We start from the raw sequence: 17,938 nt of genomic DNA, 5'->3' as shown, positions 1-17,938 counted from the left end.
GCTTAATTGCTTGGAATACATGTTGTATTAATACATAAGTGTTAGATGTCATAAATAAAAATAAGTAACTGAAAGAGTTGGCAAATAGCACCATGTCTAGTCTTTTCTTCTCTGTAGTGTCAGGATCATGGTGATTCATTTAGTTCAAAGCCACTATTTGTCAAGGGAGAAAATGTTTAACATAGGAACCCCTTAGTGGTTGTGTCAAAAAGAAACTTTGGCATATTGTGCTATGTTGCGGAAGATGCTGCGAGTCAAAAAGGTAGGTTTTTGTATAAGATGAGCTTTTTTAATTTTAGGCTGTCCAAGTTTTTGTACTGTGAATGACAGTAGAAAAGAAGTATTTAAACACAAGGTTTACTGATTTAACCATGAGCAAAACCTTATCCAAAATTTCTTAGTTGCTTTAGTTTTAGTTGATGCAGCTATAACTGAAATCTAACTTTCACATAGATCAGCTCTCCTCGGGTGTATGTTTAAAAAAACCCTAATTTGTTCTGTAACACAGGCGCAATTTGTCATTTTATTGAACTAAAAATTCAGAACAAGGTTTGGGCCAATTTCCCATGTTCCTTTGTTTTTAATGTAAAAATGACTGGTGGCTCTCTCTCAGGATGTCTCTCCATTGTATTCCTTTCTCTCCAGTTAAAATGAGTCTTGTATTGGTCTGAAACAATAGTGAGTGGATTTTGCCTTTGGTCCATGGTCCTGGTGGCATAATCCCCTCATTTTCCATTCTTCACTCAGCCCTCAGGCTGGATGGAGTTTGTTTTAGAGACAGCTTGGTCTGCGTAATAACATGCGATATCCCCTTTTTTTTTGATTTAACAAAATGAATTCTAACATCAGTGCAAAAGCTACCACTTAGTATAACCTTGTTGTATTATAAGTTTTGTTTTTTTGTGTTCATGCATGTGTGTGTATGGGTATGTGGGACACATGCATACATACTGGGCTTGTTGAGAGAGAGAGAGAAAGAAATAGAGTGAGTGATTGCAGAGGTTAAGGTTTTTCCAGCGCTGTGCTGGGTTTCTATCATATAGCCATTTTAGATTCACAAAGACCATTGTAACAAAAACAATGAGAACTAAATGCAGGTTTTTGTTTGGGATGAGGTGTATCCTGTAACATTTAGCCTTGCAACTAAACATTTCAAATTAAATAATGGTGTGAAAGTAGCATCATTCATTACCCAGTCAAGCAGAACGCACCCTTCTTTGAGGTGCAGCACGTGTAACCACCTGCACACTTGAGCAGGATTTAGGGATGAAAGGTAAGTTAATGAGTTGTGCTGGATTGCAGGTGAAAAAAGGTGTAAGAAACAAATAAAGGTTGGCCTCTTAATGTTGTATTACTCTTTACTGTGAAGAAGTTACTGTATAGAATTAGCAGTCCTTTACCAATCCGCCTCTTAAACACACAAAATTTCCAGGAGTACAGTTTAGCATCAATTACTGACGTGTAAGTGATATTGTGATATTATGTGCACGCAGGGCCGACTCGTGGCATAGGCGACATGGGCGGTTGCCTAGGTCAAAGAATGTCAGGGGTCACTGCAAGAGCGGAATATGGCACTAACATGAATTTATTAATCGTGGTTATGGTAACATTATCTACAAAAACAGCCTTTTAATTGCAATAATAATCATTCTGCGGCCCCTGAACTGTCAGTCAGATGTTAAAAACATGATGGAATAAACACTGACGCTCCTCACAATTTTTCATCCGCCCTGCACTGCACTTTTACTGTGCGAACCGAAAGTGGGGGATGATGGGAATCGTGTGACGTGCAATTGTGCATCACTCAGCCCAAGTCCGGGACATAACACTGACTGACTGATGGCAAACGCTAGACTTGATCAGCCGAGGGACGCTTCAATTATTTCTAGCTGTAATTGTTTTGTAATGAAAAGATGGAAAAAAAACAGAAAAAGGAGGAGGAGGAAAATAAAGCTCAATATAGAGGTATGTCGTCTTATATTAACATTTAAAATGCAGTTTTTTGTGTAGATGTTTCATTTGTATTACCTAGCTAGATACATAGCAATAAAGCCCAGGCTGGATAATGATGCTACGATAGCTGCTAGAGTCAGATACAGATCGAAGGATTTGAATCTGAATGTCAAGCCAGCAGTGGTGCAAGAAGTATTCAGATCCTTTAATTAAGTAAAAGTACCGATACAACAATGTAAAAATACTCCACTAGACGTAAAAGTCCTGCATGAAAAATCCTTACTTAAATAAAAGTACGTAAGTATTAGCAACAAAATTGAGTTAAAGTATTAAAGTAAAAGTACTAGTTTGGTATCTCTGACTGATGTATTATTATATATGATATCATTAGATTATTAATACTGAAGCATCAGTGTTGCCTCCAGCAGCTAGTGTTGTAGCTGCTGGAGGTGGAGCTACTGTGAACTACTTTATATACAGTTTTATTTACAGGGACACCAGATAAATCTGAGGGTTGTGAGATGATTAATGGTGGAGGAAAGAAGAGAAAACAAAGTTCTGCTACATAAATCTGTTTTCAGTTTTCTGGACTTTTTCTCTAATCTTTTTATTTATTGAAATGAAACCATGTGAGAAGTGTAGAGGGAAAAATCACTATCTGGTGGAGCGGTTATCAACTCATAGACATCTGAAATGTGACAATGACAACACACTGCTTTTTCTAAGACGTCAGAAGCCAAGAAGGTTTGAAACTATTGGTTCATTGTTTAACAGTGTTTTGTATTTTAAAAACTTGCTATTCATTTTGTAAAATCTTCAACTTAAAATTAACCAAGGTGGTGTCTAGGGCACTAAAATGGCTAGAGCCACCTCACTGACAATAATTTCCATTATTTTTTTTCTCAGATGTTTCAAAGGTTTGTCACACCTTCACTGGGAGTGACAAAGGAGGAGAAAATGCTGCTGAAGAAGAAATATGATTTAAATAAAGGATAAATATTGTCAAATTAGCCTGGTATCACCAAATGGTGTACGGACAACTTTCTTAAGTCACTTTGTGTGTTATCACTACGCGTTTTTTGGTTTTTGCATGTCATTTCACACCGAATCATTTTTCTACATACTAACCCCTAACCCTAAACCTAATTAAAACAGTGTTGCAAGACACGTGGGACTAAACAGTGTTAAATGACTCGCAAAAAGATTAAAAGGCGTGGACAAGACACATGAAATCTCCTTGAAAGTTGAAGAAAAACCACTTACAATGCCTACTTTAACCTTTACTTACATTTTTGAAGTCGTGTACCTCAAGTACCTCCTCGCTCCCGTTTCCCATTCTGAAGATCTCAATGCGGTGACCTGGGTCAATCTCCAACATACTTTCTGTCTCTACGCCATCCAACACGGCTTTGTACTGATGGTCGTACACCTGCAATGACACAATGACACTCCGCTGTGACAAATGCAGGAATGCAAGAATGTTATATGTCATTGTTTATATCTTCATGTTGTACCAAAGAATAATAATAAGCCTGTAAAAACACAAATTAGGCCAATATCTGCGTTTTTGTAAGTCCATCCAAACTTCAACATTTAAGAGTTCTGTGCTGAACATAAGATTAGCCCCCTGAATCGCTGTTGACATTTCAGATTGTTTCAGCTATTCAAACAGGTCTGGTGGTGTTGACAGTTGTTTGCCTGGTCGGAAAAACACTTGTTTGTATGCAGGAGTAAGACTCAAGGCATCATCTTCCTGTGACAGAACACAAAAAATAGTTACATCCATGAAAAATACAGATAGAAAAAATGCCAGGTGTAAATGACAATGACGCAACAGTACAGGTTGTTGTAAGTCGACAAATGAAATAACCTATAAATCAACATATTTTTTTCAGTTGCTGTGAAAAACATAGTTAATTGCTCCTGGCAACCTGTACCCCAGCTTGACTGAGAATGACAACGACTGGACCGATATGCCACTTGCTTTTGTTTGAAAATGAGCAGAAAACAGCTGACACGATGTGAGAGTGAATAATGAAGCGGGGAAAAAAATAAAATAAAAATCATCCTTATTAACAGGCTTTAAAAAATTGTCCAAAGAAGTTTAAAATGCTTGCTTTATACAGATTTGTATGTGTAACCTGAATTAATTGATTTTTTTAGTTGCAAACACTGCCATACTATCACAAGTTTTTATGGAAAACATGTTCGTAAAAAGTTGCTTATTAATATAGTACACCCAGCAGGCACGGAGCAACATTAGCATTTGTAGTCACACTTCTGGCCACCAAATGAGTAGACAGTACTCACTGTCCTTCTAGCTCTGCCTGGAGGAAATATCTGGCTCTTTTAATGCTACACTACGTTTGCCAAATAGTTGCTAACTCTGTCTGTCTGCCGTTTAATGCCGGGCAGGTGGCGAACAGGGAATTTTTTAGAGCTTTTTTTTTTCCTTTTAAGCAGAAAATAGCAGCTTCCTGCTGCATCTGGAAATGTGGTTGATGCGCGTGGTGAGAGCGAACCGAAACAGTAGGAAAAGTGGCAGACTGTCATACAATAATACAATAAACTGAAAGATGTTAAAATCCCTCAGTAGAGCTGAGGGAAACTGCAGAATTGGGTAATAATTCTCTGTAGGCTCATTACTAAAAGCCACCCCTTTAACATTACACAGTCATTTGATCCATTGTTACTATGAAATATTGACTACAGTAACTTTAAACTATCAAAGGTTGGATATTTCCTTTAATATGTCATAGCCAGTTAATGACAGTTAATGCTAAAATAATTTCATAAACTAAAGTCAGTGATGACAGTCACTTGTGCAGTTAAAATATCTGTGGTGACAAGCTGTAAGGTTAATAAGAAAATGCATTAATAGAAGTTTGCCTGAAGAAGTAAATGAAATAAAGACGTTACGAGTCTCCAGTACAGTTAAAGCCTTCTATTCATCGTTGCCTTAAAGCAGTGTTGTTTATCACAACTGCTCACTCATGTAGTGTTCTTGGACACGCATGGATAGCTCTTAAAATTCCCTGTCTGAAAAACAATTCATGCCCAACAGCTGAAAATATGCTATTAATATTTATGTGAGGGTTGTGTTATGATGAGAAATATATTGCTGAGTTCATCTTCATCTGTCTCAGCGCCAAATCGGAGCCTCGCCAATGAGACGCATGATTAATGAATACACTCGGATGGGAGTCCATCAGGATTTATATCCCTCATCAGGAACATCTGAATGTCCTCTAATGCTCTAACACAAAATTAGCTTTCACTTCAAACTCTCTCACATGTTCATCATTTAACATGTTTTGTGTCTGCTTTCTTATACGCCGGATCCAGAACATTTTCAATACACTGCTTCACATATAGCGATGACTTTGGTGGGAGAACAGAGTAATAATGATCAAATGGGATATAATTCTTAATAGAAGATCACTGTTATAATGGCAATAGCCTATAAATCTCCATTACCATGGGTCACAGTAGCCTTGGCTCCAAAGAGAAGTAGAACTTAAAATCGTCAGGAGAAGCCAAATTAAGATGGGCTTGAAATTTAAGTGTCAATTGAGCAGTTATGGATAAAATTGGGGCTATTAAACAGTCTGAAAGTCTGTGTGGTGAATTAAAGTTCTATTTGAGCATATCTTTTATATTAACATAAAGGTGGAATGCGGGAATAGATTCTGGAGACTTATTGATTTATACTAAAATAGTGAATTACATTTTCAGCAGGCTATCGCTTTTGATGAAAATCCAGCGGTGAGAATCTCCCCTCCGCACCAGTCTGAAATAGATAATAATGTATTACAACAGTTTGACTTCAACTGGTTCAATATCCAAAGCTGCTGCTGTGCACCATAATTGGCATTCTGAAAATAGAAATGAATAGCCTCGTGTATGGCCTCTTTTGATACTTTTACTGTAGATGCTTCAGTACATTGGGAAACTTGCAATGTGATTTAGGCAGCAATAGGGGGAGAACTTTAGAACACAAGACTCAATATTTTGTCCCATTGTAATGAGGATGATCGTTATGATTTGTTTTTGTGCTGATTCTCATTATTTTCCTCCTACACTTATGTTTAAAAATATGCACTGAGATTTAAAGAGGACTTTTTTTTGTAATTTCCTGATCGTGTACCATTTCTAAATATTAATTCCCTGAAACTGTCACTTGGCTGCAAAAAAGTTAAAGCTGTGAAAGTTAATTAGCTTCCCACATGACACTGAACAGGCAGATAAAAGGCCAGCACATAGGAAAGGCTTCAGTTTAGTATGTTACACTCACTTACATGGACTCTGAAAGGCTGCTATGTGACCACAAAGACTTTTAATCCATTTGAAACTCTTAAATAATTAGACCACTGTGACATTAAAGCTGCAGTATGCACAATTTTTACATCAAGGAATTGACCATTTATAGCAAATAGTTAAGCTGTTAAATTTTGTGGAAAAGGCTGAATCTGAGCAGCAACAAAGATTCAGCTGGGAGAAATAATCCCTCTTTAATAAATATGCACATGGACATTAAATAAACAATGCCAAAGTAGAGCACATAAAGAGAAAGTTAAAAGCATTTTTAACCACGCAATAGTGAGAGGTGTCAAGTTATAGCGTCTGATTTGTTGCCTGAGCCAGTAGTTGTGACACACAAATGAACCAGCTGATGCCAGTCAGCTAATACAAGCGCAACTTCAGTTCTTGGCTTGAACTAATGCTTCGTTTGCCCCAAGCTTTCAACCATGTCCCATGGTCTTCTTAATTTCCACAACAACAGAGCAAACTCCATTCATTGAGGAAGAATAGCTGCAGTTGAATGCACAGGTTTTTTCATTCTGATTGAAATCATTCCGATGGAAGATTTCGGGTCAGCTGTTTACATGGGATGTAATCTGGTGCTTACATGCGACACATTTAATTGGAACAGCTGTGTGATACGGGCCAAAGTGACGAACGCGTCATGCCATTCGTCTTCCTCAACCGCTGTCTCATCTCTTTACCATCCGGGCATCTAATAATGTTCAGTTCTTGAAGGGTCTTCATTAAAAACAAACGCTCCACACAGGACCAGTTCATCTTGGAAGCTGCCATTTTTGGGAAGTAGAAAAATGCACATCCCCACGTATTTATGTCAAGATGGAGGGAATGTGCAGAAAGAGCACAGCTAGAAATGAATCAGGTTCATTTGTTTACATGGTACAATTTTTCTTTTGATCAGTTTATGAAAATGTTTAAATGGTTTGAGCCTGTTTATTCTGATTCATTCTTATTGAGGTGTTTAAATTGAGGATTGTTACACTGTTTGGGCTTTTGAACCGATTATAATCGGACTATTGTGTCATGCTGTGGAAAGCACCAAAAATGGATAGTAACTGGACCTAAAGTTAACTACTGAATTTTCACGCTCAGTCAGTTGTGTGGGTATAAAACTTAAAAGAGCACTGTGATCTGTATATTTTCCCAAATTATCCAACGTGGGCAATTTCGGCCTTTTATTAGGGTTACAAGATACATATCAACAAATACAACAAAAATCAAAATATACTGTATAATATTTTAACCTGTCATTATTTATTTTTTTTTGGCCTTTTAGGGGAACGCAATACTCTGTGAACACAACATTGTCATATTGTCAGTTACAGCATCCATTAGGAGTTGTATTCATCTCCTTTTAGCTTTGTCATTGGTCTCCACCCACTCCTGAGGGAAATGTCTGGCTCTTTAGTGGCTAATTGCTCCGAAATGTTCACCAGCCAGTTGTTATAACTTTGCCTGTCTGCCATTTGGTGCTGAAGCGGTAGCGCACGGTGGGTTGAACCAGAGCTTTTTGCTGAAAACATCACTATGAGAGCAGGGAGAATGAACCAAAACAGTAAAGTTACAGGCCATAAAACAAAAACAATGAGCAGAAATACATAAAACACAGAGAGGAACTGCAGAGTCATGTGATAATTGAATACAATTACAACACATCATTTTTTCCATGGCTAATATGAAAATACTGATTAGTAGAGTTTTAATTAAAGCCATGCACTTTAAACAATACATAACATGGACTAAGTTTGTTTTCATCTTCTCTTTCCCTGTCTTCTCATAACCACTATTTCAGAAGAAACCCTCTTTGTTTATGAATCTGGCCGTTCTTTGAAAGACTGCACAGCTCTCTGAAATCACATTTCAAGATATCTGGGATTTTGACATTTTCAAAACTCAAAAGAGTTGTGATGTCTGTGAAGTTCCCTACTGCTTCTATAAGCAACAGTCTCTAATCTGAAGTTCAGTACTGACTCCCTGTTGTCTCACCAGCTTTACAACTTGTAAGAGCACATTGAAGTGCAAAAACAACTTTCAGGAATTACAGCATTTAGTTTACAAGGAAGCAAAACAGTAACAGCAATACAATCACATTTTTGGATGTCATCTTATTGCTATTTAAAACAACTTATTTGAACGCTTAAAGGATATCTAGCAAACAACCTAGCGCCGTGAAATTCACATTGATTGCCACAGAAACAATATTGTGAACCAAACCTTGTTATTTATTTTAAAAGCTGCCTTCCACTATGTCCGATATCCCTCTGGAACTGCTGGTCTTTTGTCACATCTTAAGATGTCTCAGGCTATTGTACTGTATGAGATAAAGAATTCAGATCTCCACAGGTAGGAAAACATTCAAGCTAAGGAGTGTGAGGCGATCTGTGTGGAAGCCTTCACAAACAATGCCTTGTTTATTTCCTCTGTTCAAGGTTTCTGTCTGAAATGGTTCTTAACAATCACCACCTAGATGGTTTCAAACACAGACTCACGGTGTGAATGAGAAGCGGCAGGCACAGCCAGACCTGCGGGTCGTTTGTGTGAATAGGTTCTGGTGTGGCACCCGAGGACATTAAGCAAAGGTCACGTAGATGTTGTTACAGGTGAATGGGTTGCAGTTGGTACTTTGTGCGAGTGTGTGTGTGTGTGTGTGTGTGTGTGTGTGTGCGTGTGTGCAGAGCGAGATAGTGTGCATATGTGCATCAATGGAGGAGGCGGCCGTGGGAATGAGAGAGATGAGTTGATGACAATATGTCCTCTTATTTGTCCTTGAGGGTTCGGAGATAGAGGCTCCAGTCAGGTGGAACTGGATGCCTGTCACTCACGGCGGGGCGGTGATGGAGGTGGAGGGTGGGGGTGGGGGGTATGGAGGGTGGGAGGCGTGGGAGGGAATGGTGGTGCAAGGGCTGCACAGTGCACTGGGCCTCCTGGGAGCCATAGGCAGCTCTGTGATAGATCGAGGTGGGCAGCAGCTTAGACAGTCACATCGGCGAACACTGTGTCCTTTGGGTTTTAGTCCTTTTAAAGTCCTCGCTGGTTTTAAAACATATCAAATTCTGCTTGACAAAACTTGTCAAAAACAAGTCATGTATTATGGTATGCAATATCATGGCTGCAATTTCTGCCTGAACATACACAAGGCAGCGGTTATGTTTCTTGACAAATCCTCATCAGTAGTATACCGTTTAAATGTAATTTCTGAGACAGGGTTGTCAAGCCACATGATGATTCCAAAAACTATTCTTGTGAGCAGCTTCTAATCCGCTCTCCCATTGTTTAAGTTATGGTTAACTCAAACTATGAAGCAAGGGAAAGATCATCTTCATAATTACGGTAAAAAAAAAAAATTATTCGCTTTTGGTAGAAGACAGAATGTGAACTGTTAAGGAACGGAGGCTCCGCGCGCTCAACTATCCAACCAACCTCCTACCTAAGACTAGTTGTGATGGTTAACAAATGTCACACTACTTCTGGCTTTGCTTGAATGCAAAAACGTCTTCCTTCAGTAAGTGACCAATACTGTATGTTTAGTAGAGAATGATTATTTATTTGCATGGCTGCAAGGGGTTTCTTGTCTGGAAAATGGAAAACCAGGTCATTTTTGAACAACCGAAAAATTGCTAATGTTTATTAGTAACACCTGTGCTTTTTTTTTTTTCAATGACAAATCAAAATGTCCTACCTATACGTAAATTTTTTGCCAATATGAATTATTTTTTTCACATGTATATTAGTGAGTGACTGAGTTTCCCTTTTAGATTGAAATTTTAAATTTTGTGTGTGTGTCTCAACTAACTAAGTTAAATTATAGGAATTACAGGGCTGTGTTTATTACTGTGTTTAAAATTTTGGTGATGGGCCAACCTGTTTGTTCACATTGGATTTCATTTCGTGCCTTCAACTGGTTAACAGTGCGCTTTTCCCGCTTGAGAAGCCATATTTGATTGGCAGAAGCTGACATTTCTTAAAGAGTCTATATTTACGAAGATTCCTGAGTTGCACTGACAATGAAACTGCAGATACTCGTGCTGTCTGGGTGCTGAGTCACTCAGAGTTTGATGTCTCTAGGTCCTCTCTGTTGTAGCATGCCGGCAGTTACGTTCTTGTTTGTGTAATGTCAAACTAGTGAAGACATCAGACATTTAAGGAGTGTTTTGTTAACATTTGTACAGCTTTTATCTGTGGCTCATTGTCCAGGATTTACATCTGTGAAGTATTATTATTATTATTATTATTTTCACATTATTATTATTAGGCAATATTTTGCAGTGAAATCTAGCTCTAGCACAACTGTCAAGTGTCTTATAAATGAAGTACAGAACGAAAAATGAGAAAATGTCTCAGTAATGAGGTTTGTCTCCCAGGTATAAAACAAATCATTTGAGTTCTTTTTTTTTTTTTTTTTTTTAAATTGAAGAGCTTAAACCCAGAACAGCAGGGCATGGAAAAAACAGAGTCAGTTGATCAACGCAGCTTTTTTGCCAGTGATGTAGAGGAGACTTTCTTTCTTTCTCTGTGTCCCTTGTCTCTACTGCTGGCTCTTTGTCCTCCAGCAGCCTGGACCAGACTTATTTTTCAGAGTTCAAGTCTCTTCACATGGGCAGTCACAGGAGAACTACTAATGTCTCCCAAGTACTCTGGTTGCACTCTGGTTAGCAATGTTGTTTTTATTAGAGTTTCTCATTTTCTCAGGAGTAAAAATGGAACATCTCTGTTAGACACGTTGGAAATTGCGACTGCAGGGGTGTAACCTTTTACAAATAGAAGCGAACACAGTTTCTGCCAGAATAATTAATCCTTCCCTGGAATAATGACAATTAAAGAGAAACACACACGCACTTAAGTTTCACGAGAAACATGAGACAATCTCAGGTAATGAAAATAAACCTGGCAGGCACATTAGGCTGAGAGAAGAGAAGGAGCAGCTTCCTATGGAGATATTACTTGTAACTGTGTATCTGCAAGGAAAAGAATTATTGCTGGTATAGATTTCCCACTCAGAAAAAGTGGCTGCAGATGGTCTTCACTCATGAACCCATGTTTTTTATATTCATTGTCAGACATTGTATGGTATGCATATTTGTGGATGTGTTTTCTCTCGCAAGGTGACTTTAACAGATTATATATATATATATATAATATATAAATTTGTATATAGAATATACAGATTTTAGATACAAAATCTGAGAGAAAGAAGGGGAGGTAGAGAGAAACAGAGAGAGAGGGATCTGATTGTGTGGTGTCTTGAGACCATGGGGATTATGCTTGTGGACACTGATTACCAAGCCTGTCAACTCCCAAGGCCTAGAGAATTCGGATAAATGAAGTAAGAATGGCCTCTGGCTGCCAAACACATGCAGGCTGCTGTTTGGTGATGCCTGCTGAATACAGGCAGCTGGTTCTGGACAGGCGCCAGCTTGGAAAATTCAATTTAGAAAATACTGGTCAGTCACTAATGCGTCATCAACATAGTCGGTACAGGGTAAAATGAGCCCACTGGCAGTGCATCACATCAATCTCACTGAAGACAACCTGACAGCAAGCAGAATACAGCACAATGCAACATGTTGCAAACAGTGGAAATACCTTATGTGGCTCATTTAATGATGACACTGCATCTATCTTTTTGTTAGCTTCAATGTCTTTTTCAGGGAGTACATTTACGTACATGAATATTGAAAATCAAAATGATTTCAGTCTGTAAATGATCACGCACAAAAATTCTGGCTAAAAGAAAAAAAAGAAAGAAACAAAAAACGGCAATTACTCCCACCAGAACAGTAGAAAACTACACAACGTAGCATATAAAAATTTCTACAGAGCAACAAGTTGTAGGCTGAAGCTAAAGCTTATTGGGCCTGGCCTTTTTACAGTACACAAATGTACTCAATTGTGGTATTATAGTTTCTTAGACTTAAAATTCTTTTTTAGACTTTACATTTATATACATTACATACATACATTTACATACATACATACATTTTTAGTTCCTCACACAGCTGTACAATAAATTCAGCCCTTTAACAATCACATACATATGAAAGGTTAGATCATGTGTGCACAATAAAGTAAGTATATTAATAACACTGTCTCCTAGAAACTACATTTATATACAACCTATTTGCAAAAAGTAAATATGTTTTGAAGGAAATTTAATGCCAGCTAGATTACGTTTTCTATTAACATAATGAGAAAATGTTCATTTACATATTTTGCAAGCTGCAAAAATGATGATATGGAACAAATCAGTATGACGTTCACTGACAACATATCTTTTCTCTGCCAAAATATCTGATCTTGCAGTACAATATCCATTTGTAGTGACTACAGCATTATTAAACTTTTTTTATGGTCATAATTAGGCACTCACACTACTTGGTTAAGATTAGGGAAAGATCTTGGTCTTGATTTATGATGTTAAGATGTTAACAGCCTCCGGTATAAGCATTTTTGGAAAGATAGTTTGCCTGATACGCAAATGAGCAACATTTCCTCATTATGTTCAATAAAAAATGGTATCTGACTGGCATTAAATTTCCTTCAAAACTTATTCGCTGTTGCAAAATAGTTATGCATGACAGAAAACAGTGTTGCTGCAAGATGAAAATCATAATCAAGGCAATAATATGTTTCCCTTCAAAGTACATAACAGTTAGCCCAACCGTAAATTAATAGTTGCCCAGAAATTTGTACTAGCAACACAATAGCCTCAGACAGCTAGTATAAAGGCTAGCTTGGTTGGCGATGCACCAAGAGTAAAGGTAATTAAATTAACATCTCAAATTTAAAACATCAGTTACAAAAAGCTATAAGAAATGTATTTGGCAAATAAAAGATTTGATACAGATCAATGTCAGTTAAAGGGGTAAGTACACTCAAATTCTGCCAGAAGCCACTCTCCCAGCATATTTAAAAAATACAACAGAGGACTGAGGGAGCACCAACCATAGGAAGTGTGGCCTCGTGGCTATGTAGTGTTTGACCTGGAGGGTCAGGGGACACGGGGGAGACAGTTGTTGAGTGTAGCATGGACAGAGTCAGAGCTAACCAGCCATGAGAAGCTACTGTCGGACTTTGCTTTTCTCTGCTGGAAAGACAGGGAGTCTGGCAGACCTGTGACAGTAACTAGAAGCACATTTATGGTCCTTTGAGAGAGTCACTGTGCAGCTCTGCTACAAGAGGTGTGCGTGTCTGTGGAGGAAGTGTCAGTATGTAGGCGTAGCCCTCCTGTTTATTACGGTTAACGTTAATATTCAGCAGCCCATAAATATCTTGCTATGCTCTGAATACATCGCAGTTATCAGTGGGCCAGTGTGCTGCCTTTACTGCCACTGAAGAGGATTAAATGTTGTTCGTGTGCAACGACGTTTTTTTCGGCTCTTATCTAGCTGGCTAATGCTAACATCACCGGTGTAAGAGACACAAGCTGAGGCTTTGTTTAGCCTCAGTGTAGTGCTTAGCGTAGCAGCTGCTATCAGGTGAGGGGGGGGGGTCAGAAGTTTAAATAGACCTCGGAGTCTTTCCCATTATATCACAGTATGGAGGGGCCCGGGGATCCAGCTGAACGGAACTTTAAAGTCACAGCAGACAGAAACTAGCTGAATTTGTACGGCACAAGAGAATGTTCAACTGAAACCAACCGCGTGTGACTGTTTCGTGAGTTACTGTACAAAACCTGTGGAGTTGTCCACATATGAAGACTACAGCAAGTTTTTATTTAATGTAATTCTCTGCCCAGTCACTAAAATATGCTTAACATTCAGATCAACAAACACTAAGCTTTCTTGGAAGCAAATTCGGAGGAATTTCATCCTCCAAATAGAAAGCCAAAGTGTGTAGTCTTGACTTTTGTCTGGAAGCTGTATGCACGTGCCCAGTCAGTGTGTAATGAAAGGACGCAAACTCAGGCTCTAAATATAAACAAGGCAGTAAGGCACTGAAACATTTCTGCACTGTAATTAGGACCAATCCTTGTTTTTTGTTTTGGTTTTTTTTAGGCTACAAGTGGAAGTAAATAGCTAGATGCGAGCAATTAAGTAACAGTGCTCACGTTTTCCCTCTTTTTATCTCCAGGAAGTTCTATAAATAGCATCAACAAACACCAATGGATGCTTTATCTCAAATCTACTGAAGTTTGACTATTTACTACTCAATAGAATAACGTTAACTTATTTTGGTTTTGCTGAAATATTCACCCAAGTTATTTTACACTTGAGTTTGAGCTCCTGCATTTTTGCGAAAACTTAATGTTTTTTGGAAGCCACCCAGAAATCGCAATCTGAGTATGTGGTGTATGTAGCATTAAATGAAAAGCTAAAACTAGGTTGGCATGGGGTTAAATTGCTTTTGGGAATTCACCCAAGCAATTACTTTGAGCATCAATTTGATGTTAAAATGTTTTGCAGCTGCGAGTGCCAAAGGCCAGTTAAAGAAAATCCTAAGGTCATTAGCCTTTCAAAGACTAAGCTACAATGTGTCAAAAGCTTAATGGAGCCATCTCCCTAAACTACATTAATATTGTTAAACCAAACAGCTATTGGCAATGTACCATCCTCCTGAGCCAATTTTATTGTTTGATAGTGTATTTTTCATATTCTAGCAGAAAAACACATTGTGCAATAAACACCACCAAACCGATGATACTTAACAGTGTAAGAGTATCCAAAGGTGGATTTTTTTTCTTTCAATGTGCAGCAGACTGGAAAACGATTACTTTAAGTCAATCAATAACCTCCTTGAAAGAAGTTGTTTATCTAGGCACAGTGATAGTGAAAATGCTCGAGCTAGTATGGGTTTGAGCCTTCTGCCCTTCATCACATTGTTATTGGACAGGTGATAGCGCAGATGGCCGTCAGCCTTACATTTTAGTTCTTCACATAAAAACAACTGATTATGTTGATAGTCATTTCTCCAAAGATTTTAAAGGTACAGTCCTGGTTGAAATTATTGGCACCCCTGAATTTGAAGTATAGAATTCAGAATATCCTCAGAAATAAATGTAAATGAACCTATTTTTTATAATCAAAAATTTTTAGGTTACTGAACAAAAGAAAATAAAAAACAAAACATGCATAATCGTGAAATAATACAAACACAAGATGTAGCCCAGACACAACTATTGGCACCCTTCACTATTAATTGGTTTCAGAACCTTTGGCAACAATGGCAGCCTCTAAATGTTTTTTGTAAACATTTAGAAGCTTCTTGTATGTGACTGCTGGAAGTTTCTGCCACACTTCCATTGCTATGCATTCAAACTCTTTTAGGTTTGCAGGAGACCGTTTTGCAATAGAAGATTTCAGCTCTCCGAAGGTTTTCAATGGGATTTTGGTCAGGACTCACTGCTGTCCAGTTTAAAACAGTCCCTCTTTTCCTTTTCAGCCATTCTTTTGTGCTGCTGGATATGTGCTTTGGGCCGTTGTCCTACTGAAAGACCCCAGACCTTTGCCTCACACTTAGTTTTCTGACAATGGGTAACACATTTTGCTCTAAAATGCCTCGGTAATCTTCTGATTCCATCATTCCTTTGATACATTCATTGCCTCCAGTAGCAGAGGCAGCAAAGCAGCCCCACAGCATGATAGAACCTCCACCATGTTTTACTGTAGGTAGGATGTTCTTTTCCTTTTGGGCTTCATTTCGTCGCCTATAAAAAAAACTGATGCACTGCATTCCTAAAGAGCTCTACTTTGGTTTCATCTTTCCATAGAACATTATCCCAGAAAGACTGTGGCTTAGCTATGAATTTTTTTGCAAACATTAGTCTTGCCGTTTTGTGCTTTTCTTTAAATAATGGTGACCTACTTGGCCTTCGCCCATGGAGCCCTACTTGGTTTAGTGTGCGGCAAATGGTACAGGCTGAAACCACATCTCCAGATTGCTCCAGTTCAGCCTGAACTTCTTTAGATGTCTTGCATAGTGGTTCTTGCTCTCTTAGACTTGTTCTCTTATTGAGTTTCTTCTCATTGGCACATCCTGGAATCGTCTTAACAGCTTTATGACTTTGAGACTTGGTAAAATAACAAACTGTTGAAAAAAAGGATTTCAAGATCTTTGACAATTGGCTTGTAGCCTAAATATTACTGCCTGTAAGGGTATGGTTATGCTTGAAAGCTACTTGCTCGTACATTACAACATAATGTAGTGGCTAACAACTCGCCTCTTCCGCTCATAGCTGGAAACCCCAGGGTTAACAGTGACAGGTGATAACCAGCTTCATGATATCGGTTACCCAGGACCACCAATGTTAGTTTTAGTGAAGCAAGTAACCCAAAGAGAGACAGAGACCTCAGGACAACAGCTAGTGATACGGTGGTTGGCTGCTTGCCGAACTTTTTACGAACTTTTTTCTCTTGCCCTGGACAATCTCTTAAATAATGAACTTTTGTTTCTTTCGTAGTACGCCTTGTGGCACTTACGTGCATGGTACAATTTGTTGTCTAGAATCAAATGTGTTGTTCAAACATCCACCCTCAAAGGTGGAGTCACGAGCTGGTTGTCAAAAAGAATGAGGAGACGAGATATTGCTTAAAAATGGGAATAACTGCAACTGGTTCTCTCCTCGAAGATATTCATAATGTTGCTCACATGAAAAGTGATAGAAATAGCTGTGAAAAGAATGCAAAAAGAGAACCAGAGGGAGAAGTTCAAACCCTGGCTCCAGCTGGCCAATCGCGTTGTGAATACTGGCTTGTTGGTTTTGTTACATAAGTTACAGAAATGATCAGACACTTTGGAGTGAGACAGGTTAGCTGTTTCTCCCTGCTTGTGGTCTTTATGGAAAGCTAAGCTTATTGCCTCCTGGCACAAGAACCATACTTAATGCATAGACATGACAGTGGTGTGAGTCTTCTCATTTAACTGTCATAAAGAAAGTGAACAAGCATATTTCCCAAAATGTCAGAATATTCCTTGAAAGATCCATGGAGAAATACCACATACCCTTGGCTGCATTCTGTTGGTTCATTGTCAAGCCAGCCAGAGATTCAGTAAAAAATGTTTCTCTTGACCTCATTTTAGGCTAAAAAATGGAGGAAAGGGGAAACAGTAGTTCTTATAAAAACAAAAACCAGTTACCAAATAAAAGGATTCTTCCAGGAGTATCTCAAGTGGAATTTTGGCAGAACTCACAGACTATCATACTTCGTTTTTATTTTTATTTCTGAAATCAATTCATCATGGAGCCTCTGAATCTTGAACGTAGCCTACGTCTCTCTACTGTCAACATATTCATACCTGAAAGGGGTTTAATGACCCACTTTTTCTCCTTGTCCCCCAGCGACTCTGCTGCTTAACACGTTTGACCGCCTTGCTGTGGTCGACTACAGTCTGCAGCTGCTGTTAATTTACAGGAGCACTGTGCGCCCCTTTTTCAGCTGAAGCACATATGACTAATCACAGCAGTCATTTTAAACAACTTGAGCTCTTTATGGCAATAAATCACCTTGATACGTGCTACTGTGCCCATAATAGAGCTGCGTTTAGGAGGGAGGAGGGCAGGGGGAAATTTGGGAGCTATTCAGTACTTTTGGTCAACACACTATTGTGAAGCAAACTCAGGAACTGGGACATATTGTTGTTCGATGTGTTGTTTGTTCTTATGATCTCAAAAAAATCTAAGTGAAATCAACAAAGAGTTGTATTTCCTTTGTAGAACAGCTCAGGG

At 38.5% G+C, this 17,938-nt stretch overlaps 2 protein-coding genes across 12 annotated transcripts in view; one reads left to right on the top strand and one right to left on the bottom strand.

The window, feature by feature from the left end:
* The window catches only part of pcdh19 (protocadherin 19), a 225,426-nt gene that overhangs the window by 3,079 nt on the left and 204,409 nt on the right, over window positions 1–17,938 (top strand). Inside the window, exon 3 of one of the 10 annotated variants that reach the window (XR_005706539.1) lies at window positions 2,860–3,247. The exons of the other annotated variants lie outside the window; for them this stretch is intronic. The gene's annotated coding sequence lies outside the window, so the exon portion shown is untranslated. Of the gene's footprint in view, window positions 1–2,859; window positions 3,248–17,938 lie in introns of those variants that run through there. 10 annotated transcript variants of the gene reach the window in all.
* The window catches only part of tnmd (tenomodulin), a 56,984-nt gene that overhangs the window by 22,929 nt on the left and 16,117 nt on the right, over window positions 1–17,938 (bottom strand). For both annotated transcript variants that reach the window (XM_040119357.1, XM_040119358.1), the window contains exon 3: window positions 3,242–3,382. In XM_040119357.1, coding sequence (XP_039975291.1) covers window positions 3,242–3,382 — 141 coding nt within the window. The remainder of the gene's footprint in view (window positions 1–3,241; window positions 3,383–17,938) is intronic.

This window comes from Xiphias gladius, chromosome 23 (assembly GCF_016859285.1).
Source record: "Xiphias gladius isolate SHS-SW01 ecotype Sanya breed wild chromosome 23, ASM1685928v1, whole genome shotgun sequence".
Lineage (NCBI taxonomy): Eukaryota > Metazoa > Chordata > Actinopteri > Istiophoriformes > Xiphiidae > Xiphias > Xiphias gladius.
The sequence above is the reverse complement of the archived record's forward strand: the minus strand, read 5'-3'. Positions and strand labels throughout refer to the sequence as shown.